The sequence below is a fragment of the Haemaphysalis longicornis genome, unplaced genomic scaffold (genome assembly GCF_048455015.1).
Source record: "Haemaphysalis longicornis isolate Haplotype H1 unplaced genomic scaffold, Haemaphysalis longicornis Haplotype H1 scaffold_9, whole genome shotgun sequence".
Classification (NCBI taxonomy): domain Eukaryota; kingdom Metazoa; phylum Arthropoda; class Arachnida; order Ixodida; family Ixodidae; genus Haemaphysalis; species Haemaphysalis longicornis.
This window is the reverse complement of record NW_027526460.1, coordinates 116,668,033-116,695,731: the sequence shown is the minus strand read 5'-3', so window position 1 is coordinate 116,695,731 and position 27,699 is coordinate 116,668,033. Positions and strand designations below refer to the sequence as shown.

Genomic DNA, 27,699 nt, shown 5'->3' with positions numbered 1-27,699 from the left:
GGTTGAGGAACGAAATTTGAGCACCGAAGAGATTACTCCTAAACCCTATTCAACGAGCTTTGTTTTGTTTTGCTATATATTTCTCACGTTAGCGCGCGAGAATATTGTAACCTGGCAGCCTTTAATATTGTTATTGTTACCACACAGCCTTTAAAGAGAATTCTTGTCACTCTTATAAAATTCCCAGAGCGCGCGAAGAGGGTCCGCACCTGAACGATAAAACGCGTATTTTCCTCATGCATCGTCTCTCTCAGCTTCGCTGGCGTTGTGTGTTCACACCACAGCATGAGCTCCACCATAGGAATTTTTGCATGTAAGACACGTAAATATCTGCGTTCAAACCTTCCATATCAGCTTAAATAGTAGAAATATGGCTCAACAATATAAGAAACAATTCCTCCGCGTTCTATTAACGGTGGAATGGTGCATTGCGAAGCAGCATTCTGAACATCCTGACCAAGCCTTTTGAAGTTCCCAGTCTCAAAAATGTGAGTTAATCTACTTGAAGCCCAAGTTTACATTACAAAATTTCAGAAAGTGTTCGCGAGTCAGTTATGTGTGTTTTGCTCATCCTGGCGGCATTTAAGTTTTGAGCGACCTTGATATTCTCGCAAGTTCGCGTACCACATATGTGGCTTTGCTTGCTCCTACTACACATTGTACGGAGGAAACGATCGTAAATTATACAGAAAGCGCGCAAGGCAAACATGCTCAGTTGGCACCGGTCAAAGGGCGCTCTGCTTTCTAGCAATTCTCCACGTCTGCACCCCCTCGCTGGTATTGCGTTACCAATCCAGCCCAGAGCATCAGTCCAGAAATTTTCATACGCAAAGCACATAAGCACACGTTTCGAACGTCCCCCATTAGGTCAAAAACCCGAAATTCTGGCGCAAGCATCTCTTAAACAATCTCTACGTTACGTTTACTACGCACTGCTGCATAACGAAGCGTCCGCCGAACCCACCGAGCGGGCCGACCTGGCGTAGCTTATTTAGTGGCTCTAGGACGATCGTGGCAACAGTCCCACCATGCGGACGGAAACGGACAGGTGTCACGTTTGCGCACCGCTTTCAGGCTGGTTTTCGCAACCGAAATAGATGTAGTAACGTTGACATAAGCAATGTGATAGGAAATTACGGAGGTTTTAGCGCATTTTAAAGATAACTTGACAATTCCACATCCTCCAAATGAAGCGCTGTATTACGTAACACCATGAAGGTTGGCTTCACTACTCCCCGCAAAAGCATTACTACGAAGACGTTTCACTGGGGCATAATAAGAGGTCCTGCATCCGGGTAGAATGGCACGAGGGCCTTTTGTAAGTCTCTTTATGGTACCGACGTCTCTGCAAAGCGCTTACTTTGAATCTCGATAAAGTCAGCTTTCTCTGTCGCAATGAATACAGCCAACTTCCTCATTCCAGACTTCACCATTTTAAAGAAATGCATTGCCAGAGAGTGATTTTTAACTTGCCCTAATAGATGTTTACATCAAAACAGAAACGTCCTTGCACCTCTCATTATATACCTCCCTGAATCCCCATGTATCCCAATAGAGGGCTGTGCAATTTAGTATAACATCTAATTCACTGCTGTGGACAAATCTATTGCTGGGAAGACATTCTTTAGAAGAGATATAATCAGTCGGATATATAAACATGGAGGCACCGGAATTATTTATTTGTAGCGTTGTCATATTTATTTATTTTATATAATTTTATTTGTTTATTTACTTATTTATTTATTTATTCGTTTATTTATTTATTTATTTATTTATTTATTTATTTATTTATTTATTTATTTATTTATTTATTTATTTATTTATTTATTTATTTATTTATTTATTTATTTATTTATTTATTTCCAGTACTACATACTGCAGCCCACTTGGGCTATCGCAGGAGTGGGTAGGTACATAGAATGCAAAACGCACTTGTCTGCACAGAATATACATATAAATTCGCAACACTTTTGAAATCTTATTCATGAAGTTTATACATAATTAATAATAATAAATACTGGGAGAAAATGAATTTATGCGAACTTGACACAACACAATCAATTTAAATCACAAAAATTTTTCCAAAGGCAATGACCTAATTTCACCGCGTAGTGGATTCCATTTATTTGTCGGGGGAAGAAGTTGTACTTAAATAGATTAGTGCGTGGATGGACAGTTTTAAGGTTATGCTTGTGGCTATTTCTAGTAGATTTAAGTTTATCGGACAACAAATAGCTGTTCTGTAATCAGTAGCGGGGAGTATTGGTAAGAATACGGGAAAGTTCAAGACATTCGCGTTCAAAGCGTTCGTACGGCGGTATAATTCTAGTGTAGCAAGGTGGGATGACGGTGGAAAAGCTCCAATCGAAACGGCGGAAAATGAAACGAACTCATTTCTTTTAAACACAAGACGCATCAAACGTTTGATGCATCAACCGCTACAGACGGTCAGACGCATTCCCTCGTTGTCTTCGCGTGTAAATGCTGCCAACGCAAGCCCAGTCGCTTAAGCAAATTTAGTTTCTGCGGATCATTGTTTCCTTCTTGTAGACACCTGAATGCTGCTGTCGCATGCATTAATCTACGAGTTTGCTCTTTTACAGAACAGATATTAGACAGCGTTAGAGCTATACGCGAAGTACTCCAAAATAGAAGCAGGCCGCATAGATGAGAAGAATACAGGAGAAGCAGAAGCCGTTGTCTCCTCACCGTCGCTCATGGAACAGACCCTACCAGATTACGGAAGAGGGTAAACCTGCGAAGTACCGGACAGATGACTGATAGCGAGAGAAAGTGGCTCTACAAAGGGCATTCTATTTCGCGGACGTAGCTACAGCTTCCATTTTCTCAATTTTTCTTTTTTTTTGTTTGCAGGGCGTAGGCGAATTCAGCCGCCTACCACACAACGCTGTTGCATACCGCCTTAAGCGGGGTGCGGTGTAAGGATCGAGGAGGTGCTCCCATTTACCAAGTTTAATCAAGACGCAGCGTATAGTATGGTGTGGGATCATTCGCGATAGCGAGGAGTCCTTGACTGAAGGGCAAAATGTGTTGTAACTTTCTCCGCGATAGAGTGCAATGCTTTTTTGCATGACACTGTTCAGTCGCAGCTTGTTCGTGTGCTAGAGTCGCCAGTCATCGAATTACAGCACAGCTGCACTTTCTACTCAAATCGTCGTGTGCTTTTAAGGAAATGTATCAAAACACCTGTATCCGCTTTTATCAGCGCGAATTTATGACCGTTGCTGGACGAACAATCAATCATGCCTGCCTGTTACTACAACGCGTGTTTTGTTCATTCGTTTAGGATGTTCTGTTCTCGTGCCTAAAACTCCGTGTTTGACATGTGTGCCAGGAGCTCGCCGCGGGCACACATCCTCCACATCCTGTGCTTTTTTTTGCGCGGCTTTATTCGGTTTATGTTCTCTCGTGGGTAATTGCCGTTTCTGTTCAAAGTTCGTTGCCCTCAGCAACATACATGTTGACCACGTTTTCCTTGCCACGTGACGCGGACGTATTTGTGTTGTGACATGGCGTTGGCCTGGAGCCAGCCGAACCTGCGTAAGCGTATGATTATTCCGCTCTTCCTTCCCTATGCTCTTCGGCCAGGTGCTGTCTGATTGGCCTCACGCAATTTTAACAGACAGCAAAAGACAAAAACAGCAACTCTGCCAGGTACTGTCACTGAGAAAAGCAAAGCATAAGATCATGTATAGCTGAACTAGTGTTGAACATGGCGTTGGGGGAGTTGGAATATTGATTTATCTCGCCAGCCTTGGCAGAAAAGGACACAGGAAACTCAAAAATTGTGGCTTAAAACTTGTCGCATTGCTAAGAACATCAACTACAGCTACGCTGTGATAAATTATGCGTGTTCTATTTTTTATTCTACCTTTTTCGATGTGGAAGGAACTTTAACATGTTTCCTTCATGTTACGTCCCTCGTCTTTTTTTGGGTTGTTTAGAAGATGTTAGGCTGTGGATTTAATTTAAAGGTAAGGAGAAGTTGAGCAGAAGGGAGTCGTTTGGGTAACTTCTAGAGGGTCATTTTCCGCAGTTTGGGCCACACAGCTGCTTTTTATCCAGAAGGCAGTGGTCCTTTTGAGTGCGCTGTGGTTTTTAATGCAAAAGCGCCAATCCAGAAGGGATAACAACTGAGAGCACACCAAAATTCGTTCATTTACGGTGTTCATGTCTTTGTATACTTCCCAAAATTATGCAATAAAGAGTGTTTAAATAGTAGACCAACCTCATAAAATGTGGGGTGATTTTATTTCCTTGTTGTCCCGTGATCTCTACTTCTGTATGCTCCTCTGATGCCGTATTAGAGTCACCGCTGAATCCGCAGAAGTCTGCGAATTCGCTGAATTCGCAGAATTCGCAGAATGAAGTCGCGTTCAAAATAAAAATATAACAGATATTCTATAAAAAATAAATAAAGTCGCTAACCGTGTTAACTAATTTCTTGCTTGAAGGTCAAAAGTTCAATGGAATTGAGTAAAAGTTATTTGTAGGTACCACGACACCGCTTAGGTGAGGGCGAAATGGATTGCTAATGTCAGCGCGTGAGCGAAATATCATTTTGTCGTGTCCACACTTGCTATCTCAATGCCGGCCTGGGGATTTCACTTCTCTCGTTGCGACAAACAAATTGTGTGATTTATGCATCCCATGAGGGTTACCTCACCCTCAATCCTTATGTTCGTGCAAATCTCTGGTATGTGTTCCCGTACAAAAGAAATGAGCAATGTTACTTCCTAGAATACAACAATTTCCTATGCACCACGACACGAAAAGCATCATTTCCAATTGCAGGCAACTGCCTTTACGTTTTTAAGAAGAAACATTAGTACGTTGCGCTGCTAAGCACGACGACGCGGGTTTGATTCCCGGCCGCGGCGGCCGCTTTTCGGATGGAGGTGAAAAGCAGAAACGCCCGTGCGAACGAGATTTCGGCGCACGTTAAAGATCCCCAGGTGGCCAAATTAATCCGGAGACCTCCACTAAGGCGCGCCTTATCGGCTGTGTGGCGTCGGCGCGTTAAATCTTAGAATCAATCAATCAAATATATTTCTATTCATAAGCAATTTATAGCTTAAAACGTACCAATGGACAACGCTTGGTAAGGGCTTGATTCTAGTTTCAAACTCGATAATAAAATTAGCCCAATAATAAATTTGTCAGAAGGAGCGTTGTAATTTAGGAAACCAATCATCGCATCATTTTATAACGAATGTTGAGAGAAGACTTTCAGGTCACTGAAAAAAAAAACGCCTTAAAAGTAAAAAATAACCCGGTTTGTAACTACGATGAAATGCGGTGGTTACCACTGTTCCAATACACCAGAACGAGGCGCTATGCACAAAACATACGAACCCGAATTATAGATCCCATGTAGAAGCATACACAGCTGTACATTGTCATGATGGCGCCAGTGCCAAATGCTGCAGAAGATAAAACATCAAAATTCTTTTAGACCAAAGAACCTCGACAAACCTAACATCCAAGCTATTTTAGTGTTTTGTTTATTTATATACACGCTCAAATTATTGTTAGGCTTATTTAGACACAAACGGGCGCAAGAAAGACCACATTGCTTAAAAAGCGTCACTTGTAGTTTCTGGCGGGGAAAAAGAAAACTACGCAAAAATATTCAGCAAGCTTACCCAGACCACGTGTTATCCAAGTTATTCGAGTATCGTCAATTTTCCTGTACTGAGACAACACATCCACGTATAGAACAGCAGCCTGGGAATTGATGAGCGACGATATTGTGCTAGGAAAAAATTGCACCGTCATTACCGCATTGCCTGTAAATGTATTTTGGGGCACAATGACTTTTGAATTGAGAGAAGAATTGATGAACAATGTATTTGCCGCGATCGTGACCAGGGTTGGGAGAAGAATTTGCATGACAGAACTGCCTTTGGTGTAAGTACATAAATAGCGGAAAATGGCTATGTTGTTTTAAGTTTGGTAACTGATGCCTTCATGATGTTGTGAGGCAAGATATGACATGACCAAGACCACGTCACTTCACATTTTTAAGCTCAAATAGTGTTGACATGACAGCAGTTGGCGATAATTTTATGTGTACAGATCTCGCTCGAGATTGGAACCTCAAAGCCACACCAAAATAATCATTTGCCCGAAAGAGACTGGCTGAGCAACAGAGGTATGTGGTGGTATTTTTACTCCTGGAGACCAGATTCGCGCTATGAACATGTTGCAGAAATGCAGCATTTGTGAGCCGCTAAAAATTCCAAAATGCTGAGTCCAGAGTAAGCGCCCACGATGACGCCTGTGCCTTCGCTCAATGGGCCGCTTATATTTATCGTTTGAAAACAGCAGTTGACAACCTTAACAAAAATAAACGTCCTTCGTATACAGTATTGGCAATTTCTTTGCAGAGCTGTAAGTAGGGGAAAAGTCTAACCTTGTTGAGGCGCTAACAACCGCCGCCAGGAAGAGGCCTGTGAATCCTGAATACTCCACCAGGTTGTTTTTCACGTAGAAAGGCAAAATCTGCGGGAAAAAGATTTGAAAATTTATGGTCACAGTTTTGTCACTTGTTAAGTCGTAAAGTAGAAAGCTTAGGAGTGCATCAAAGAAAGTACTTTCAGTGGGGGAAAAATGTAAATGCGTCTCACGCGGCCGTTTAAACGCTGTAAAAAGTACCGACAAGTATTTTGTTTGAAGTTGACAGACGATTACTTGCCTGGTCATGGCTTCGAATTGCACCGGATAGCTGGGGGTCACAACCTCGGAACCAGATTACCAAGGCTACCGACATTCCGGCGGTGACAAAATATACAGCAGCAAGCAAGAAGGACCCTATTATCAAAGTCCTGTAAAAATAAAACAATTACGTATTTACATTTCATATCACTTTAGCATCAAAACTACAGGTCGTGATTTTGAAATACAACAATCATGATCCCTATTATCCGTCTTGTACGGAATAAACATAGCAAGTACAATGGATACAACTTGCTCCTCCTTTATAGAAATTTTAGAACAAAATGCGACGGAGCTTGAAAAATATACGTAGAAAAAGAAGAGAAGGGTAGTACAGGGACAGCGTACAAGGAATTTCATTTTCTCAACACAAATTAGCCAGAAAGCCCCAATGGCCCTGCTAGGTCATACCAATCACAGATCAGACTTGGCTCCAGTAAATTTTTAGGGCGAAAGGCAATAGCGGGCCCAGAACCCGCTTATGGTGCTACTCCATTAATTAGTGAAACGAGCTGCTACGGCGTGAGCAGCAAAAGAATTTCAAACCAATGCCTCATAGGACGAACTACGCAAAACGTAAAGGCGAGTGACCACAAGGCTTCGTTGTGCACCTTCTTCTGGTGGTATTTGACTATGCTGGTCCTGGTAATTTAGTCCACTTAGGCAAGGGGACTGATATCAAAGACAAGCGCTTTAGCTGTCGCATACTCGTGTGAACGTAACTTCGCTTATATAATGCTTCGCTCAAGGAAACAATCAATCTACAGATTTCTTGGGAATTGTAGCCTCATGCCTGTAACCATTCTTGCGCCGCTTTTCCGTTTTACGAATGTCGACTTTAAAGCAACACACCAGCTCTGATGACGTCTTTTAAAGCGAAGGTGCTTATGGCTACGGTTCGGTGCATTTTTAGTCCTGCGAAGCCAAAAAACCCCCGCGGCGAAGTAAACTTCACCAAGAATGCTGAGCGAAAATTGGCTGCCACACTTGTTTTATCAACTCTCCTAAAGCAATTATAGGCCTTTCATTTTGCGGTTAAGTGGCCCACCTACTTATACATCCTCTGTCTGCTGTTTCCGCCTGCGTTTATCGTCTAGCAACTATAAAATAAATACATTTTACCTTTTTAGCCTAGCATAACGCCGCTTTTATTTAGTGCAGCAATGAAAATCTCCATCGCTATTTTTTCTAAAATTTTGTTCGAATAAAATGTCAATATAAAAGATTGACCTCCTATTGTTTGAGACTATCAAGCTGACTGCTCTACAAAGCATGGGGCTTTCCTTTCTGAATAAAGGCAATCAGTACAACTACTTTTCGCAAATATCGCAAACAGGGAAAAGCGCCGAACACACACGCCACGTCAGAACAACAACTAAAGCTACGGCTCAAACGTTACACTGCACTGACAGCGTAGTTTCCAAAAATACATTTTTACTTGCAGCCATAATGTGAAACTCCCCTGCAAGCTTGTCCCTGTAATTGATTTTTATAGCAAGCACATGGCGCCGAAGGTAGGCGTCATACTTCGTTTATGTTAAAGCGTGCGGCTTAACTGAAAGCTCCGGGTGAATTTTTGCTTACTGCTTACGATGTGACGCTCGCCTTGTTGCTACACTCACATGAAGCAGCAGCAAAAAGAAAGAACGCGCAACACTGAAGCGCAGAAATCACTGTAACTCGCCGCCGTAGGTGTGATGTTGTTGTAAGCCGTCATCGGCACAAAAACAAATTCATGTGAAATATAAACGGCAGAATGGAAGAAAAACTGCAAGGAAGTGAGGTGGTGAATTAGCTGTAATTGAGTACATCATAGGCCTGTCACAAAACTAGAAGCACACTGCTTCTGGAGATTACACAAAATCAGCTCGTCCCCTCTGCCGAAAATGTCTTATAGCGAGTGCGACTGGCATGGAATCCTGACAGCTTGTAGTGATTGATTGATTGTAGGGTTTAACACGCCGACGCAACGCAGGCGATGAGGCGCGCCGTAGTGGAGGGCTCCGGATTAATTTTGACCACCTGGGGATCTTTAACGTGCGCCGAAATCTCGCACACACGGGCGTTTTTACTTTTCGCCTCCATCAGAAAAGCGGCCGCCGCGGCCGGGAATCGAATCCGCGACCTTGTGCTCAGCAGCGCAACGCCTTAGCCACTCAGCCACCGCGGCGGGTCAGCTTGTAGTGTCCCCTATTTCACTAATTACAGTGAAATGATCGGACACGAAAATAATGCTTGAAAAATTCTAATGCATGCGTGATGTTCGACGTACGAAAAGCGAGGAGGTGAGTTACCATATAGGACTACGTCCCGTACTTTCGTTCTTGCCGCGCTTTCGAGGTGTCAATGGCATGGGAAAAGTTTATTTTTGCCTACTGAGGCAAGATGTGCCACTTACAGCTAGCACCATTCGTATTTTGTATACTCAAAATGAACTTCACTTGTCTTGTGTAATGTGTCGCCAACGATAAACAACCCGTCAAAGCAAATCACGGCTAATTTCTATGTAGGACAATTTGTCATCTCATCTCATATCAGTGTTTGTTACGATTCACGATTACGATTGTTACGATTGTTACGATTCACTTCTGCGTTGTTGTTGATTGAAAGGACACTGTATCACTGACATGCCCCTCCTGTAATAAATCCCTTCTGGGATTGACAATATTCTAAAATTAAAAATAAATAAATAAACGAAATATACAAATAAATACATAAATACCTAAACAAATTAATTAATTATTAATAAATCAATTAATTAAACATGAAGCAGTGTATCATGACCCATCTGCTCAAGACGTTCAACTGCATGTCAATCCGCACTGGTATGAACTCATGGGCGACTGCAAGAAGAAAGGAAGGTCTTTAATCCTTATTCCGTTCGTCTTTAACGAGGCGTGGTTTGTCTTCCAATCAATGTGAGTTCTTCGTCACGCTGATACCTATGATAAGCAGACAGCTACAACTATGGTGAATAGTTTGCGTAAACAATCCATATACCATGATCTGCAGCAAAACGAAATTGGCTGTGGCATAACTCAGTTATGCCTGGCTGTGCACAGCGAGAGGTACGGATAAAGTTATTGTGTAGCTTGGTTCTCTGTACGGTTAAGACGCTTCTCGGGGCGTGCGGCTCGTTCTTCCTCCGTCTCCTCGGCCTGCTGCCTCTTGGTTTGGTTCCGACGACGAAGCCTGGCTCATTTCAGTCTCTACAACTCACTTTCCATATCTGACGACGAATCCCACCGGGCCGCCCATTCGATATATACGACTTTTTTTATTTTTGGGGTATTTTTATTTTTATATTTTAGTATTATTTTTATTCTTAGTCCTTTTTATTTATTTTTGTATTTTTTATTTACTTTATTTTTTGGGCGGTAAGTGGCGGCGCCAGCAGCGGCGGCTAGATTTCCTAGCCGGCGCAGGTTCCCTAGGAACCGCTGCCAGCTAAGGGACCACTCAACTCGCCGGGCGGCCACTGGCCACAGCGAAACGGCGAGAATACGGTCATTCCAGCTTTCGCTACAAAATATTGGATGTGTAGGCTATCGTGCGATCTTACCTCTGGGCAGATTTGAGCGTCTTCGACGCCATGCACCTCTGTACAACAACTTGGTCCAGACATACCCGGTACATAGAAGCTGTTGTCGCGGCAAAAAGAACGGACCACACGTTCTCGTCGTGAGTCAGATCTATCTGGAAGCTTTTGCGTGAGGGAAAAAAGGAGCATGGTTGTTAGCTTCCTGGCCACCAATTTATCTATATCTATTGTTAGTCGCCGGCAATTCCCGGATGTACCAGTGTAACAACGGCTATGACACATATTCAGCAAACTATAAAGCGCGTCACTCGCCCCAAATGGAGATTCGTAGGATTACGCGTTGTTTATAGACAGTGTAATGGCAATTCAGGATCCGAGGAATGCACACGAGCTATTTTTTCTTTTATTTGCCGAGAGGAAAAACACCAATCTACTTTCGTGCAACCCTTTACAGGATTTAGGCCATCCACAGTGGTATAACTGTAGAGCCCACGATCTAGCAACGTCTAGCAATGTGTGGCAGCTGTCTCCTAATTTTTCCACTGCGGCAAATTCGAACAAAAGCCGTCCCCCCATTTTGAAAAAAACGTCCTTGATTTGGAATGTTTTACGGGGGAGAACTGTGAAGTACTGTTGCCGTTTTATTCAAGCACAGTGGACACTTGCTATCGGCCTACACATGTTGAACGTGTTTCCAAAACTACGCTTGTTCGAGCTGAAAGTTTCGAGAATATTTCATTCTCTTGTCTATTTTGGTCCACATCGGCGATCAGTGATATCATTTAACTGGTTATTTACCATTCAAATAAAGGCTGCTTTTCGTGTGGACTAGATCGACCTTGCTTTTTACTGGAGCCAATTTAATACCCGTTAAACAGTCGTGCTGGAGAGAAAACCTGCTGCATTTTCTTAGTTCTTTCTAAGAATTGGAGGGAGAGAGCCCGGTAGGACCATCTGTTGTTCTCCTGTTAAGCTTTTTGGTGAATTTCGCGACCGCGTCTGTCACCATTTTACGAGCCCCCTCGCAGGACAGCTACGGAGGGCAGCGCCCTCCGTAGCTCATTCTGCTCGCTGTTCATCGAAAGGAGCACCCTGTTCGCCACTGTCGGTACTTCACCTCTTAAGGCGGCTTTATACGGCATCGGCGGTACCCATCTCTGTAGCGACCTTTTTACTTTCCCGGCGCACGCGACATCGCCGTATCTTAGAGCTTTCTTCCGTCCCAGATCTCATGCCGCTGTTTCTTTTTCCTGGCCCGCGATCCCGGCTCACGCTGCACGTCTGCCGCAACTTCACTTTTCGGACCACCTGTTTTCTCCACCCCACCACCTTGAAACATACAGATTGAAGGCTTTCGTCTTACAAGTTTCGTCTTGAAACAACGAACGCATGCTACTCGCACAGTTTCAGGCTAAAGCGCTGGACACATGTACGATTGGTACACGCGATTCGCATGCGACTGATCGTTGCGACTGTCGCCACGACTAGTTGTACGCGTGAATTTGAGACACATGACCCGGTGCGAGCATACGATACGTCGTCGGCGTCGCTCCGCCCACTGTTTTTGCTCCATGGTCAACTACGACGATCGCTGAGCTGAATTTGTAGATTCCGCGCGTTTGTTCGCAAGAAATGGATAAAGCAGGCAATCGTGAAGCGTTTTCTGCCTTCGGAAACAGTCCGCGCAGACGCCGGCCGCGCCTGCCAGCTCGGCACACTCAGCGGCTCGAACCTGCGCAGACCACGGTAGCAACCGCTTGTCGCTGCTCTTCTGAATCAATCTGATCGTTAAAATGAAGTTCCACATGCGAGAAAGTAGGTGTTAGTGTGGTGAAAAATTGTGCTAGGGGTTGTTGTCAGGGCTTATTTTAAAAGCGGCGATCAGATATCTGCCGCGATGCAAGCCTACGCTGACCGGTCGCCGCGGCGCGCGGTGTTCAGACCGGCCCAGAGATGGCAATACCTGCGCGAAAGCATCAAAACAGGCTACGCAGATGTCTTGGTCACCGATCACTGGAACGGCAGTTATAGCTTAAATAAAGTTCCACATGCGAGAAAGGGGATGATAGTGTTGTAAAATGTTGTGTTACGGATTGTCATTCGCAGCTGCACAGATAGCGGTGATCAAATATCCGCCAGGATGCTAAGCCTAAAGCTCCCATCACCCGAGCCGACCCGTGCAACGCAAGCCGGTTGCAGGCTCAGCGGGCTCTCATTGGCTGTGGCCTCACGACAATTTCAACAGCGGCAAGACAGCATCTGGCTTGCCAGTCGCACGTCGTGAGCCTCCTCCGACCAGCGAACGACGCCAAAACAGGTCCTAACGATCAATCGTAACGATCAGTCGCATGTGAACCGCGTGCACCAGTCGTACATGTGTCCAGCGCTTAATTACAACGATGCTTGATATGGCTACGATCCAGCAGATCGTCTTCACGTACTTACACCAACCATTTACGGAGAAGGATACATGTGTCGGTTTATGCACAAAGTGCTTAGCACATGTGTCAAAAACGATGATGGATGGCTCATTGTTATACTGTTGGCCACTCCGGCGCATCTTTTACAAGTTTAATACCCCTCGCCACCACCGAAGCCTCTTTCACAAGTTGTGTAATCGGCTGAACCTCGCTATGGCTCGGGGGCATGTCGTTCCCAAGGAGGAAGAAGAGCGGAAATTAAAAGAGCATCGGCGCGCACAAAAGCGAGAATTGGCGAGAAAACAGCGGGAAGCCGTTGCTCCACAAGGTGCAGTGGCCGCCGTTGCCGCCTCAGGTTCCACCTCATTCAGTAGCTGCGAATGCCTCCCTGATGAACAGCAACTTGTCCGCATGGAACGGACAAGTTGCTCTTCAGAAAACCCCGCCATAGGAAAACGCACCCTAGCAAAAGCTTAGCTGCCTTTTATCTGCACATGGTGGAGAGCCTCCGACTATTTTGGCGTGCATTATGCTTGCACAATAAAACCACCTATTTCGTACGGAAAGCATTTGGTAAATGCATGCTTTTTGTTCATGGTGTATTTGGGCTCTCCTCCTTTGTTTTAAATTGTTTGACGTGGGCGCAAGTAGCACACATTTCTGATAACTCTGCAATACTTGCACATTCCCGCGGATTAATGCCTGGCTAAGAGAAAGAAACAGCAATGGTATATAATTTCAGACAGATTGAATTGTGTTTTGGTCGAATGAGCCTGCAATAGCACACACGGTAAGCGTTTCTTTAGATATTAAAGCTCGCGCTTGGCGCAGGCACCACTAACTGATTACATAAAAAATAAACTCTTTTTCCACATTACATTCCAACTGATGTGACCGGAACCGGAAATGCATTTGCCGAGGACAAGTTCAGCAAAATGTTTTGCTTGGAAGCGATACCTTACAAATAAATGGGAGAAGAGCCACTTACTTGGCGATGTATGGCTGTACACTGAAGTCCTGCAGCGGTTGTATAGTACTTTGAGGGCTGCTTGAATTTACAATTATTTTCAGAATCACGGCTACAGGGCCGAGCAATATGAATATCAGCTGCATACAGTCGGTCCACACAACTCCTCGTAGTCCACCCTTGATACAAGAATAGGTTAAACAGTGGTCGTGTTAGGAAATAATCTGGCAGCGGTGACCAAATAATATTCGCGAACGACTTGTATTGGTACAGCTTTGTCATTATTGAATTCAATTGTTACGCCCGAAGAATTGGAAAATTGTCTACGCCATAGTGTCTACGCAGTTGTCTACGCAATAGTTTCAAAGGCAAGAGACAACGCACAAGAACGCACTAATCTTTATAGTGTTAAAATATAAGGAAACAATGCTAATAACGCCTAGAGTTAAGAACCCGTTTTTCAGAAAAGCAAGGGTGTCGGCAGCGTTGACCTTGGTCAAAAAATCTTCGTGAATAATAGTTCCAGCGCACAGACGTGACGAAGAATTTCTTCAACAAATAGCGTGCGATGAGCAAAAAGTTAGCAGTGGCTTAGCTCGGCTATGCCAGGATATAAGTAGCGTGAGCTAAAGTTAAGCTGGTTATTCTTAGGTTTCCTGGTTGTCTAGGATTAGCTGATTATCATGCACACTGCTACTAAAACGATTTCGAATCCAATTCAATCCAATCCAATCCAATCGAATTTCTTCCAAATCAATCCAATGCAATACAATTCAGTTCAATTAAATCCAATCCAGTCGTGGCGGTGGCGGCTCTGGCGCGCGAGCTGTGCGCCGCGACACTTCACTGCTCCTCGCGCATGGGCAGCATGTGTCGTGAAACTGCTAAACCTCGGCCAGTGTAGCTCACGCTACAAAAGTTTTTCACGGCTGGTGGGCTAGCTAGGGGTTTCAATTGCGTCAGCGATAGGGTGTATGGGCTGCAGAGAATAAAATCACGATGGGAGCGGGCCTTCATACCGCTACCGCTTTCCACACTTCATTCTTTATTCCACCCATATATATATTTTAATTGTAGCCACCACATCTAAACGGTAATCTTGAGGTCGTTGTGAAAAAATAAGCTTTTCTGCATGCTCTTTGCCTGCTTTTCCATCTGTGGGTAATACTTTCTTATTTTCTGTGAAGTAAAAGGTAAGCCAGCAATGTTGTGAACTGCAGAGAGCATGATAAATGTTCGCACAAATACGTTGCCGCCCTTGAATACCTAACCTTGTAGACCAGATAAAAAAATGTAGTAAAGCCCTACAGTAACCTTTATGTTTGCAGAAGATGCGCTAAAGTCGACATGCCACAATTCAGCCTAGTTACTGAAGGATATATATAACGATGAATTAGGACTTGGTTCAACCGGGCTACAAAAATGGAGGAAAGAAAACATTCCTTGAAACAAAGCTACCCTGAAAATACTTACAGAGCGATAAAGTTTCCTTTTTTTGCTGAAAACTGCAAAGTCAATGCTTATATTGAAGAGAACAACAGTTTTCATACCAACCAACTTGCAAAATGTTATGCTCGTAGTCCTTCTCCGCAAGCCTTCAAGTCAGCACTAGGGCTGTGATGCTTTCACGCATAACCAAAACAATGTGAGAACGATAAGAAGTACGCCACTTTTTGCACAGATATCTGCCTGGAAGCTGTATCATACATTGGTGCAGAATATGTTTCTGTGCAAATAGTTCGTGTGCAAAAGAGGTTGTGATGAAATGAGGCAACAGATTAAGGGGACTAGGACCATGCATTCTTGGAATCGCGTCTGTTGTGATTCCAAGATCACGACATTCCCATTTTTTCGGAATGTTTAAGCCTTACTTCTCACCATAACTTTCATAGATAACCACTACTGTTGTGAATGGATTCACTAAAATAAAAGTACAAAATTCTTACCAGTGCCGTGTAGAGAGTGCCACATAAACCAATTGCGATGTTGCACCAGAACAGAGAAACATCAAACACTGAAAGACAAGGTTTCAAACACACTGTATCGACATATCCAGGACAATCGTATTCTAATGTGCCGGTCAAGATACATTGTTGACACCATTCCCACTAAATTTCATAAAAGAAACATAATAGGCGGGATACAGTCGAAGTCGCGAATAAGATTTGGGCCTCAAAATCGGAATTAAAAATTCCCCGCATTTCCCCGAGGGGAAGAATGTGAAAGTGCGAATGCACGAGTTGAATTTGCGCGGTTCGGTAATGTTCGCGAAAGAGAGATCACACACACACACACAACTACAAAGAAAGAAAGATGCATTTATTCACAGACACCTATTTGTGTTGTCGTTGTACTTGATTGCTAGAGCGGATCTCAGCTTTGAAATTTCTTGTCAGTACTCCTTTAAGCGGGTGCATTAGCGCTTCTCACGCCCGATTCTTGGCCAATCCCCCACGTGGGTATGTGCCATGTCAGCGGCCAGGCAGCGCGCGCCCATCTCCCCCCGTTGCCAAGGAAGACGAGGAGATTCCTGGCCAATCCCCCACGTGGGTATGCTATGCGGACATCGCCGGTGGACGCAGGTTCAGGGTCGCTTAAGAAGTGCATCGCACTTAAAAGAACCTTTCTGTTGTCCCAAGAATGATAGAGTTTTACTGATAGGGAACGCATATGGCACCCTACCGAACCCGTTTTGTTTTTTTTTTTTTTTTAGAATAATACTCACATACAAAAATTATGTCATCCATATAAGCATGACCCTTACCTCACAAGCACACTGGACAGGTTTCCTTGAAAGGAGTTTACGCTTTGTCATATGGTTGAAAAATATTTGCTACCTTTTACCTCCGAAAACTTATTACTCAATAGCACGAGGAGTTCATAGGAGATTGGAAGAAACAAAGTGAAAAGTAATTATGTTTTGTAAAAAAAGGTCTATGCGGGGAACAGTGATGTAATTATACCTTATAATGGGGAGAATGGTACAAGGCTGCGCAAAGCATCATAATACGCTTTGCTTCCAACTATTGATCACTTGCAGACCTCTTGAGAACTCGATTGGTTGAAATTTTAGGCACTTCTTAGGCACGATTTCCCAATGAAAGATCTTCTAACCACCAAAGTAGCATTGCAAATGCTGGAGAAGCAGTTAGCTGATGTCTCGTTTGCTTGTTCATTACAGTTGGGGTGTCCTTCTTATCATGTGTATGGCTTCTCCGCTATGGCGAACTTCCGGTTACCGTAAATCCTCTTTACGCGCCTTTATTACTGTCAAACGCCGTGTAGAAACGGTATACGTTTCAGCAATTCCCTCTAAAAATGCGTCATCAACATCACTTGAACCGCCTGGCTGAATTTTGCTGCTAGAGCAAAATTCAGCCAGGCGGTTATATATATATATATATATATATATATATATATATATATATATATATATATATATAACACAGAAATAAGGGTTGGCAGTCGAGAAAACCTCGGAAAGCAAAGGGGAGGATGTGGTACATCATTGAAACAGATTAAGAATTTGGAAAGAAAGAAAGAAAGTGAAGAAAAAATGCCCGCCAGGTGGGATCCGAACCCACGACCTCCAGAATACCGGTCTGGTGCGATAACGCGTGCGGTGCGTTAACCTCCGACCTCCGACCACGTCTTACGTGGCGGCCGCTGGGAAGAAAGACGTTCTACATCTCCCGCGGTAGTCGAGGGGTGGCGCTAGTTGACCGGCCTCAGAGCACTTGTAAATATCAACCCCCCAGGTAAAAGTCGAGAGGGGAGCCGCTGCGGGGTAGCGTAATTGGTTAACGCACCGCACGCGTTATGCGGAGATGTGGGTTCGACTCCCGCTCCCAGAAAAACGGCGGATTTTTTCTCGACTTATATTTTCGCCTATTTAGCACTGTACTAAAAGAAACATGACAAACACGCGTCATTCGGCACTATTAAATATCTCGAAAACAGCCGAATAGCACTGGCAATGACGACTGCAACCTTGATATGTGTCCTTACTGAGTCCCTCGTCCCGTATCTTACTGTTCTGCTATATATATATATATATATATATATATATATATATATATATATATATATATATATATATATATATATATATATATGTATATATATATATATATATATATATATATATATATATATATATATTTATATATATATATATAGCAAAAGGGGGCGCAATAAAAAACATAACAAGTTTACTTCGAAAACATAACTTTACATCGACGTTTCGGACGGGGACCGTCCTTTATCAAGAGTAATATTTTACAGAATGGAAGCGGTTTATATACAGTTCAAGCACTTGAGGTTCCTGGCACGGGAGTCTTGGAAGCGGCGCGCGTACAACAACCCTTGCATATTGTTCGCCTGCGATGGCCTGTCGACCACGTCGACCACGCAATTACGTGTCTCCCATCGCTCCTAAGCTTCTGTTTGTCGTGTCCTCTCGGTTCTTTTTAGTTTGCCCGTCCCCACCTCTGCCTTTCCATCCCCCTCTCTCACATATTTATGCTTTTCAAGTTTGTGCTTCTTTATTGCTGGCTTTTTCTCTCATGTTTCAATGCGCTTTTCTCTCTTTCTCCTCGCTTCCAATCTTAAACGTATGTCACCGCCCCGGAACCTCAAGTGCTTGAACTGTATATAAACCGCTTCCATTCTGTAAAATATTACTCTTGATAAAGGACGGTCCCCGTCCAAAACGTCGATGTAAAGTTATGTTTTCGAAGTAAACTTGTTATGTTTTTTATTGCGCCCCTTTTTACTATTTAACCTTCACTAGCCTAATCGTTTACCTTATATATATATATATATATATATATATATATATATATATATATATATATATATATATATATATTTATATATGCCAAATTCCTTGGTGCCGGTATGTCTCTTCACATTAAAAATTAGGTTGTATAATTAAAAGTCTTCAATGAGTGATTTACACACACAATTGTTGCAGTGACCCCGAGATTTCTTAGTGTAATCTTCTTCTCAAACCTCGCGCTTTCAGCAGTGCTGACCCTTAAATGCGATTGTAAATTAGTAACTGCGCTGTACGTTTCCTGCATCCCCCTCAGTTAAACATTAACGTGTGGTATTAACTGAAAGCCTGATCAGGGTTGATGGTAATAATGAATCAGTTATGTCGGTGTTACTATCAGGGGATCACTTACCTGTCACAATTGTCAGACTCGCTGCAAAAATAGACAAAGCACCAATGCTTTGCTGAAAATGAAGCAAACAAACATTTAAAAATTTACTATTGCTACGGGGGGTGCCATATCAACCGCAGATCAAGAACAGGGCCCTACAATAAAAATTTCTATTCATCCCCGAATAGTCGCTCTGAGCGTTTATTGTAGCATCACGATCTTCAGATTCACATGCTGAGAACAATCCCAATTACGGGGAATGTTTTGTTTGTAACTGGATTTCTGCTGCACTAGTCGGTTAAATATGGGGGACCTGGCTTGCGTGCTTTTTAAGTAATCATCTGAAAGGCGGCATTTTCACAGCATGAAATTAAATTTATGACCCCAAAGCGTCAGATGGTTCGCTTCCTGCATTATCAGTCCTGCACTTAGCGCAGCTGGACTTTACAGCGGATGTTTTTTTTTTTTGGTAGCCGCCATTCTAGGTTCTGGAAACTCACAGAGGGCTTCTACTAAACTTCATGCCCAGGTTGAGCAATTATCGGAAACCGAGATGTCCAGTTAGAAAACAAGGAAGTAATATAGACTTTCTATGTGTGCATGCTTTTGGTGAAGGCCATTAGTGTAAATCGTTTTCTACTCTTCTATGAATTCTGCTGTGAGCTTGCCACGGCACGTGTTTTCTAAGTACACCAACGTTGGCCTACTGCTGTAGTCGTTATTGTTGAAAGCACGTAACTGTTCATCCATGAATGAATCGAAACCAGAGCAGAACATTGTCTAGTCACGTACGTTTTATCATAGTACAGCGGAGTTTTACGGCTAGCGCAGTATGATAACAGTCCCGCAGTGTATAACAATTTTGACTTCCTAAAAAAACTACAATAAAAGGTACTTCGTACTTACCAGGAGAAACATCTCATACGACTTTAGGCCTTGAAATTACTTAGCAACAGCTTCAAAAGCTTTAAAAATTCATAGGTACTGGAATATTTGCTACGGGATCAAAAATCACTGGTTTTTGCAAATTAAACGCAACTTGATTTAGTTCCGCACGGTATCAGTTTTAAGAGCCATTTCTTGAATTCCCAAGGGGTATGAAGGGACACGAATATTCTTATCTCAATATCCATCCGGGTAAATTAAGGAAGAGGCTACGAGACACAATAAGGCAAGATATGCGGAGTTTAATATGGGAGCGGAGTCAATTGCATTTAGGAGCAACTAATAATTTGTATATTCGGCGCGTGAAGAAAACTGAACTATTTATTACATATGACTAACAGTGTTCATGGCGAAATGCAATATATGACCTAAAAATAGGCATTCGAAAACCCCGCATAGCCCATTGATCAGTTTCCCGCGTTTCATATAGCATTTGTCTCCCGTAGTTGGAAATAGCTAACGTTTAGTTCTCAGGTAATTCGATACCAGCAATGACTACGCAATATAAAATGACATCTAAAGAAGTCACTGTAGCTCGAGTACTTTTAGCACTTCTAGCTAATTGCAATAGGCAATTTTTTTATTTTGTTCACTGTATAATAATTTAAATATCACAAGCAATAAATTAAGGTAAGCATGGAGGTATAAAAACATAAAATTTTCCGCCGCATCGTGATGGTCACCGCTGCGTGAAGATGGCATGGTAACAGCGAATGTATTTACGTTCTGATCTAGGCCCAGCTGTAGCTAATCTGTTCATTTGTAATCAAAGGGCATGTCAAAATATTCACGCATCTCCACGAAGTGAATCATGACGAGTGGGCGAAGCACTGGGGATCGCTTTACCGTAAATCACCCTTGAGAGTGCTTACTGCTGCTTAAACGATTTACAATATAATACAATACAATACAACTTATACGAATCCAATCTAATAAATTTCATTTCAATCCAATCCAATCCAAATTTAAATTCCATTCAATCCAATCCAATCCAATGCTCCTCGCGCATGCGAAGCACGGCTCTCCAGGAGCACTCTCCCTCTCCTTTTCCCCCTCTCTCTTTAATTTTTTTTAACCTTTTGTTAACAGATGCTTCGATTTGTACGGTTCTCTGTGTGTGTCTCTCTCTCTAACCTTTTGTGAACCTTCTATTTTGCTCTTGTTAGCCCTTTCGGAACCTTTTGTTGACAGATGTTTCGATTTACACGGTGCTGTGCCTTGAGCACGGATGCCGGACGCCGGACGAACAATCCTCGGCCTTAAGGTACTTCGCCTCTAGAATTGAGTTAACAAAACACTTTCTAGTCGGTCAAATAGCTCACCTTTAGTCTGTATGCATTGTCACGTGCCAAAGCGGCTTTTTGGAACCTCAATCACTGCCGCGTACTGCTTGCACGCAACAAATTTTCAATTCGTTTCGAAATAATGTGCACCATACAGTATTTCATGCGAGTAATAGAAGAAACGTATCCTGGGCTGATGGTATTTTATTGCGTGTGTTTCTTTTACAATTTCTTTAAGGCAACGGGGACTATCATCTGGTATTCATCACCTAGAAATAACTTGAAGCACCTTACCGTGAGAAAGACGTACGTCGCACAGGCAGTCAATGAAATGGCTGTGTTGAAGCGCATTCGTATATACTAGAATAAAACGCAAGAAAGAAATAATTCCGCTTAGGAAACATTCACGATCATGATTATCATCAACTACAACAACAACAACAATACAGCCCGCTCAGGCTCAATGCAGGGCGAAGTCATCTGCGATTAACTTCCAACTGCTCCTGTCCTGCGCCGCTCGAGTCCGCTGTTCACCGCCTAATTTTTGTACTTCATCCTTTCATCCTGTTATCGGCCTTCTCCTTCTTGGCCCATCTCTTGGCATCCACACTGTTACTGTCATTGACCACCGGTTGTCGGTTCGTGTCACCTTATAGTCAGCCCAAGCCCATGTCTCTTTCTTTACATGAACTATGATATCATCTACTCGAGTTTTTCCCCTGATCCGTGGTGCTCGTTTCCTGCCCATAAATGTTACTCCAATCGTTGTTCGTTCCAAGGCAGTTGAGCCGATCTAAGTTTGCTTTCCAGTTGTTTAGTAAGGCGCCAACTTTCAGGTGCGTATTTCATCACTGGCAGTATACACTGGTTGCACACTTTTCTTTTGAGTGAGAGAGATAGCTTATTTTTCATTATTTTGGAGTTCTTGTCGAATGCCCCCCAGCCCATGCCTATTCTGCACCGAATTTCTCTCTTGTGGCTGGGGTCAGCACTGACCACCTCTCCGAGGTGGTTAGTGAAGGAGCGGTAGTTATATTTATGTACTTCTAGTGCTTCGTCTCCTAAGCTCGAAAGGACGCTTACGGCAAGCTTAGTCCTTGTTACTCTAAATTTATTCGTATGTATTTAGCCACATGGCCATGCTTTCTGATTATATTTCCTCAAGCATTTTTGCAGGTGTTCTGCAGTCTCTCTTAGCAATACTATGTCGTTTGAACACCTCATATTGCTCAAATATTCTCCGTTAATCCTTAATCATGCGTTTTCCCACTCAGGCTTCCTAAATACCACCTCGAGACATGCTGTTAAAGGTTTTGGCGAGATGGTATCTCCCTGTGTTACTGCTTTTCGGACAGTGAATTTATCAAATTTATCCCTTCGCTTGTGCAGGTTTATCCTGCCTGTGTATTCCTTATATATGTCTTCTAGAAGTGTTATGCAGGTCTCCTCTACTCCCTGGTCTATAAGTGCTTCTAGCATGGCTGCGATGAGTACGGAATCAAACCCTTTCTCATAATCTATGATTGCTATGTAAAGCGGTTTATTGTACTCTGTTTATTTTTCTATCCCTTAGTTGACATCAGGGATGTTATTTATAGTTGTGTACCCCTTCCTTAACCTTGCCTGTTTTCTGGGTTGTTGCTAATCCAGGCTGTCTCCAGAACGGTTAACTCTAACTTTGATAAACAGCTGATCGGTCCATAATTCGTAAGGTACTTGGGAGCTCGCTTTTTAGGAAGCAGAATAATATTGGCGTGTTTCACGCTATGTGCGCTTTTTGAGCCCTTAAGCATTCCAAAAATAGTGCAGCAAGCTTTCCCAGAACTATATCTCCTTCCTCCTTCAAAAGATCCGCGGCTGTTCTATCGCACCTGCACAGTTTCCTATTTTTATGTACTGGAACGTATAGGGACCATAAAATGCGTGGCGTGATCGGGTATGTGCCCACACAAAAACACATAGACACGCACACATAAACAATCACAATGTTCCTCCTTCAACCGTGACTCAAAAACGTGCAGAGCGCATGAAACTTCATTGTTCTTTGTGAGAAAAGGGACCGGGTTGAGCAGAGAGATCACGATGAACCATCCCAATTAAGCAGTCCTCACAAGGCCAACGGTGCTCCCATTCTTCAATGCACACCTTCGTTAGGAGCTGATCATGGCTCGATTTGTAGGGGAGAACTCGATAGCCATGACGACGCCTCGGGGCAGACGCACGCGCGTTCGATGAAAATATTTCTTATTGCCTGTTCGGAGCTTAAGAAATGTTTTTATTCACACCAGTTAATTGAAAGTCCCGAAGATGTATTGTTTTCTACGAATGCGCTTTTGGCGGAAAGGAAGCAATTTCTGATCAATGAGCCACTTCAAGAAAGCTTTCTTGCGAAAGCATTAAATGTCCCATTGCGCGCGAATCCGGCCTCTGGCGTCGTCAGGATCATCTATGAATTTGATGATTACCAAGGGCGGAGAAAACACATCTACCTTAATTTCATTATGGTATTAAAACCCAATGGCTAGGGGGTGGGATTCCAACGTATCTCCTGCACCATGGCCGATGTTATTACAAGCTGTTCGGTACAAACAGAATATTTCGTTTTTAGCAATAAAGTGTTGTAGGGCTTGTGCGTTTTTGGATGCATTTAAAAGGAAACCAAGAACATTACACTTCGTGACGACAGAAATGATACAGCTAGAAATAAGGAGGGAATTGAGGGGGTGGGTTGTGGGTGCGCTTGCATGATCAATGGTTGAGCACGAGAAGCTCGAATTTTCCTGGAGCGCGAGAAAGGCCAACAGTGGTGAGAAACGGCCCGATGAGATCAAGGCCACACTGTAGAGTATCGGGTATGTCACCCGGAGAGCCAGACGAACACCAAGGGGCTGTCGTCGGCGGCGAAGATGTGGTGAACGTTAGGAATTTGGGCTGGTTGGGAAGCGAGAGAGGTCATAGCAAGATTGAAAATTGTGGGAGCAATAACAGCACATTGAGTGGTGCCTCCGATGATGTTGCACGAATAGAACTACTACGTCGGCGAAACGTGACTGTGGGAAAGGGTGAAACACGGGAGGCGGCAGAGATGGAAGCAGGAGGATGGGTTTTGATACAGCAGCAGATCCTGTGCATTAGCAGTAACCCATTCTCCGCATGCGGAGAGTGGGGCGTCATTCCAAAGCCGTGGCAGCGGTATACCCATGCGCCGCTGCCACCTAGTAGCCCAGGCACGTTTGAATGCATCGATTCGTGCATGCTTTGCGTGGTAGAGCAAAACGAAAGGTGAAGCCACTGCAAGAGAGAATAGTTGGCAGAAATAGGACGGATGAGAATGGCGGCGACGGAACGTCGAGTTTTGTGCGGGGTTCGGTGTGAAAAGCAGTTAACGCTGCTGCTGAATGAGCAAATAAGGCATCGCAAGCAGAGGTACAACGCAAGCCACAGATGAAACGCTGCGCGGAATGAACCTTTAGAAGGAGAAATACGGAATGGTGGGCTTCTCCGCTTAACTGAAAAGCATAAGAAAATGGGCAATCATTGAGTTTGCGAGACACAGGAATTCAATGATAAGGCATTCTTAATGATAAATTACTAGCGCAAACAATAATTCTCATTGACCGCTGTAGATGACGCCTTCAAACATCAGAAGAAACTGGAATATACCGATGGGCCACATTTAAATAAAAAACACAATCTATAGGCAGCAGGTTTACCAGTGAGGTCTAGCATTTATTAGGGGTCGCCCAGACCTGCTGCTGAAATGAACGCTGTGGTATGCGCTTTCTCTTTTCGTTAAGTTGTTGTTTCTTTATTTTATCAATGTAACTAGGAATATTGACTCCACAGTGTAGAACATTACCACAAAAAGGGGTCGTACAAGACATTCCGAAAAATACTGGCAAGAAAAATATTGGAGACATAAAACAGAAAACCTAGCTTTAGAAGCCCACGCTATACAAATAGACTGAGGCCGATGAAACGTTTTTGAATACGATTGCATACGACGTTCTTTCTTTTCGACTTTTCGCAGTATGCCCGTTGGTCAGGGCTAGAATATCTGCGCGCAAAAGCATTCGAGGCAAATATGTGGGCACCAAATTTGTTATCCCAGAAGATGTTGGGCATTCCCCCCGCATGTCAGAAATACAGCGAGATTTGAAACGATACGTTAGGGCTCAAACCTTGTACCTGCAACCAGCAGTCAAAAAAAGTGGTCAAAGCGCGTCCAAACCAGACAGCACAAAACAATGAGCAAACAATACGTTTGTGTCTCTTGTGTTTCCCCTTTTCTGCATTCCCGTCTAAACGCACTCTACCCCTTCTTAGATGCGCAGTCAACTAGCTCACCAAACAATTCTCGTCGCTGATTGTCGCTCCTGAAATGGAAATATTCTTGTTCCATTCAATAAACATCAACACGAGGCAAGCTCTCATTTTGGAAGGCTGGGAGATTTATGGCAAACGGCTCTTGGGAACGCGCTAAAATGCGCTGAGTCATTATTACGAGAACGCCGAGACAGACGCAACCTGTTACTTCCTTGAGTACACCACCAATGTTAGAAGCAAGTAAAGAATGTTTTAATCATCACCGTCATCGTCAGTATCATCATCTGCTTCATCAACATCACCAAAACGTACCTCGAACACAGAAGTGATGCCGAGCCCGTACAGCACAGGCAGGAAAAGGCGGCCGGCCAATGGAGCGACGGCGATGGTCGTGATGCAGAGCCACGTCTGATGAAATCCGTACGCATAAAAGTGTCCCGTGAGGCCTACCAGGCCGGTGGAAGAAAAGAGGCTGGCCACTACGGAGGCCGCCAATGGCAGGGCTCGCAGTGCTCGGCTTCCAAGAAAAACTTCCGCCGTGGTGTCAGTCGACAGCGACTTCTTTTTCATGGAGAAGTACAAGCCAAGTCCAAGGTTGAGAAACATCATGATGCCGAACACGGAGTACTCGACAGCCCGGAACATGGCCAACGGTGGACAACCGGGTCTCCTTCGCAGCACCTGAAATCGTGTTTTCGCGGAAAGAGAAAGTTGTTGCGGCGGTTCGTTCTCGCATGCGCGGTAAGAATAAAAAAAGTCACAGGGAAGTCCGATCTGTCAGTCGTATGTGTCTACCTCGGGAAAGGGAAAGCTGATCTCACGCTGGGAAAATAAAAGAGCTTCCGCCCACCAAGCTGTGCCAGAGAACACTGATCGCAATTGCTACGAGGCCCTTCGGCTTTATTTAGGCGATCGCAGACTCCCATGAAATGATTACTGATCTGGCTTCCAACTGCGAAGGAAGCGACCCGCACTGCCGTAGCGAGGCGTTATTGGCTGTCCTTTGAATATCCGGTTAAAAAAGTCAGTCAGAGTACGGAGTAGTACTGCTACGCCGGAACTACTGCACCATTGGCGCCAATTTCCGCTATCAGCCGCGACATTTTTGTCCTGCTTTGAAAGCCTGTTGTTGTCATTATTTGTCACTTTCTGCACTAAAAGAAACATGTGCTTTAAAGGTGAAACGTTTAGGGAAAAAAGCTTAATTTTATAGGAATCAGATCCAGACCAGCATGTACTTCTAGAAATTCTTCGGCCGAGGTACGTATAGCGCTAAAGGATAAATTTAAGTTATTACGAAGTACTAGCGAATACCGATGAGGGAAACGTATTAATATCGGCGGCACATCCTCTTGGACGAAGAACAATCACCTTAAAAAGGGCCCTAAAGAACAGTTCATTGTATTTAAATTCAAAAGGAACACGTAACATGTTCTACACAAGGAAAGCTCTTTGTTAGACTTGAAAATTCAGCTTGAATGAAAACCACAGGACTTAGGAAGGAAACAAGGACACTATGCTGACTGGGCTGAACTCCGTTGATACTCAGCATTGTGTGCGTGCTTCCTTGCTAGGTCCTGTGGCTTTATTTCAAGCTGAATTTTCATGTCGATCTGAACCAACTTGCCCAAACCTACGCAATTGTAATTTTTGTTCATCTACTACATTTGTAGAGGAGAAATTTCAGTTAACGGATTATACCCGAAAGAAGCCATGCAAAAAGCATTAGTCACACTGCAAAGCCAATTTGTAAAAAAAAAAAAAGCTAGTCACTTTTCTACGCTTGAGAAACTCAAGAACCATACAAGATGTACTTTGGCTAAAGAACGGTAAGCCGCTCCTCCTCGAAGACTCAAAACTATAATTTTTTTAAATTTCCCCGGGGCTGCTTGATTGTAGGTTGATTGATTGATTGATTGATTGATTGTAGGGTTTAACGTGCCGACGCAACGCAGGCGATGAGGCGCGCCGTAGTGGAGGGCTCCGGATTAATTTCCACCACCTGGGGATCTTTAACATGCGCCGAAATCTCGTACCCTCAGGCGTTTTTGCTTTTCGCCTCCAACAGAAAAGCGGCCGCCGCGGACGGGAATCTAACCCATGACCTCGTGCTCAGCAGCGCAACGCCTTAGCCATTGAGCTACGGCTGCGCGTTAGTTCCCCAGAACACTACGGTTACTGTCGCAGTGGTGGAGCGTGCTTCTGTCGCTTTTACTTCGCGCACTGAAATCGAAGAGCGCCACCAAAGGCCAGTTTCCCTCTGGTAAGTAAGGCAGCGTCCTTTTCAGCCACAGAAATGAGTTACACTCGC

At 43.7% G+C, this 27,699-nt stretch overlaps 1 protein-coding gene across 1 annotated transcript in view; it reads right to left on the bottom strand.

Annotated features, from left to right (window-relative positions):
* The window catches only part of LOC144152205 (sodium-coupled monocarboxylate transporter 2-like), a 39,452-nt gene extending 13,337 nt beyond the window's left edge, over positions 1 to 26,115 (bottom strand). The window contains exons 1-10 of the mRNA XM_077683438.1: positions 25,701 to 26,115; positions 21,357 to 21,422; positions 18,856 to 18,907; positions 15,613 to 15,680; positions 13,688 to 13,845; positions 10,301 to 10,441; positions 6,719 to 6,848; positions 6,437 to 6,525; positions 5,667 to 5,776; positions 5,377 to 5,444 (exon numbers count right to left, since the gene is read on the bottom strand). Coding sequence (XP_077539564.1) covers positions 5,377 to 5,444; positions 5,667 to 5,776; positions 6,437 to 6,525; positions 6,719 to 6,848; positions 10,301 to 10,441; positions 13,688 to 13,845; positions 15,613 to 15,680; positions 18,856 to 18,907; positions 21,357 to 21,422; positions 25,701 to 26,033 — 1,215 coding nt within the window. The 5' untranslated portion in view covers positions 26,034 to 26,115. The remainder of the gene's footprint in view (positions 1 to 5,376; positions 5,445 to 5,666; positions 5,777 to 6,436; positions 6,526 to 6,718; positions 6,849 to 10,300; positions 10,442 to 13,687; positions 13,846 to 15,612; positions 15,681 to 18,855; positions 18,908 to 21,356; positions 21,423 to 25,700) is intronic.
* Between the last annotated feature and the right edge of the window lie 1,584 nt (positions 26,116 to 27,699).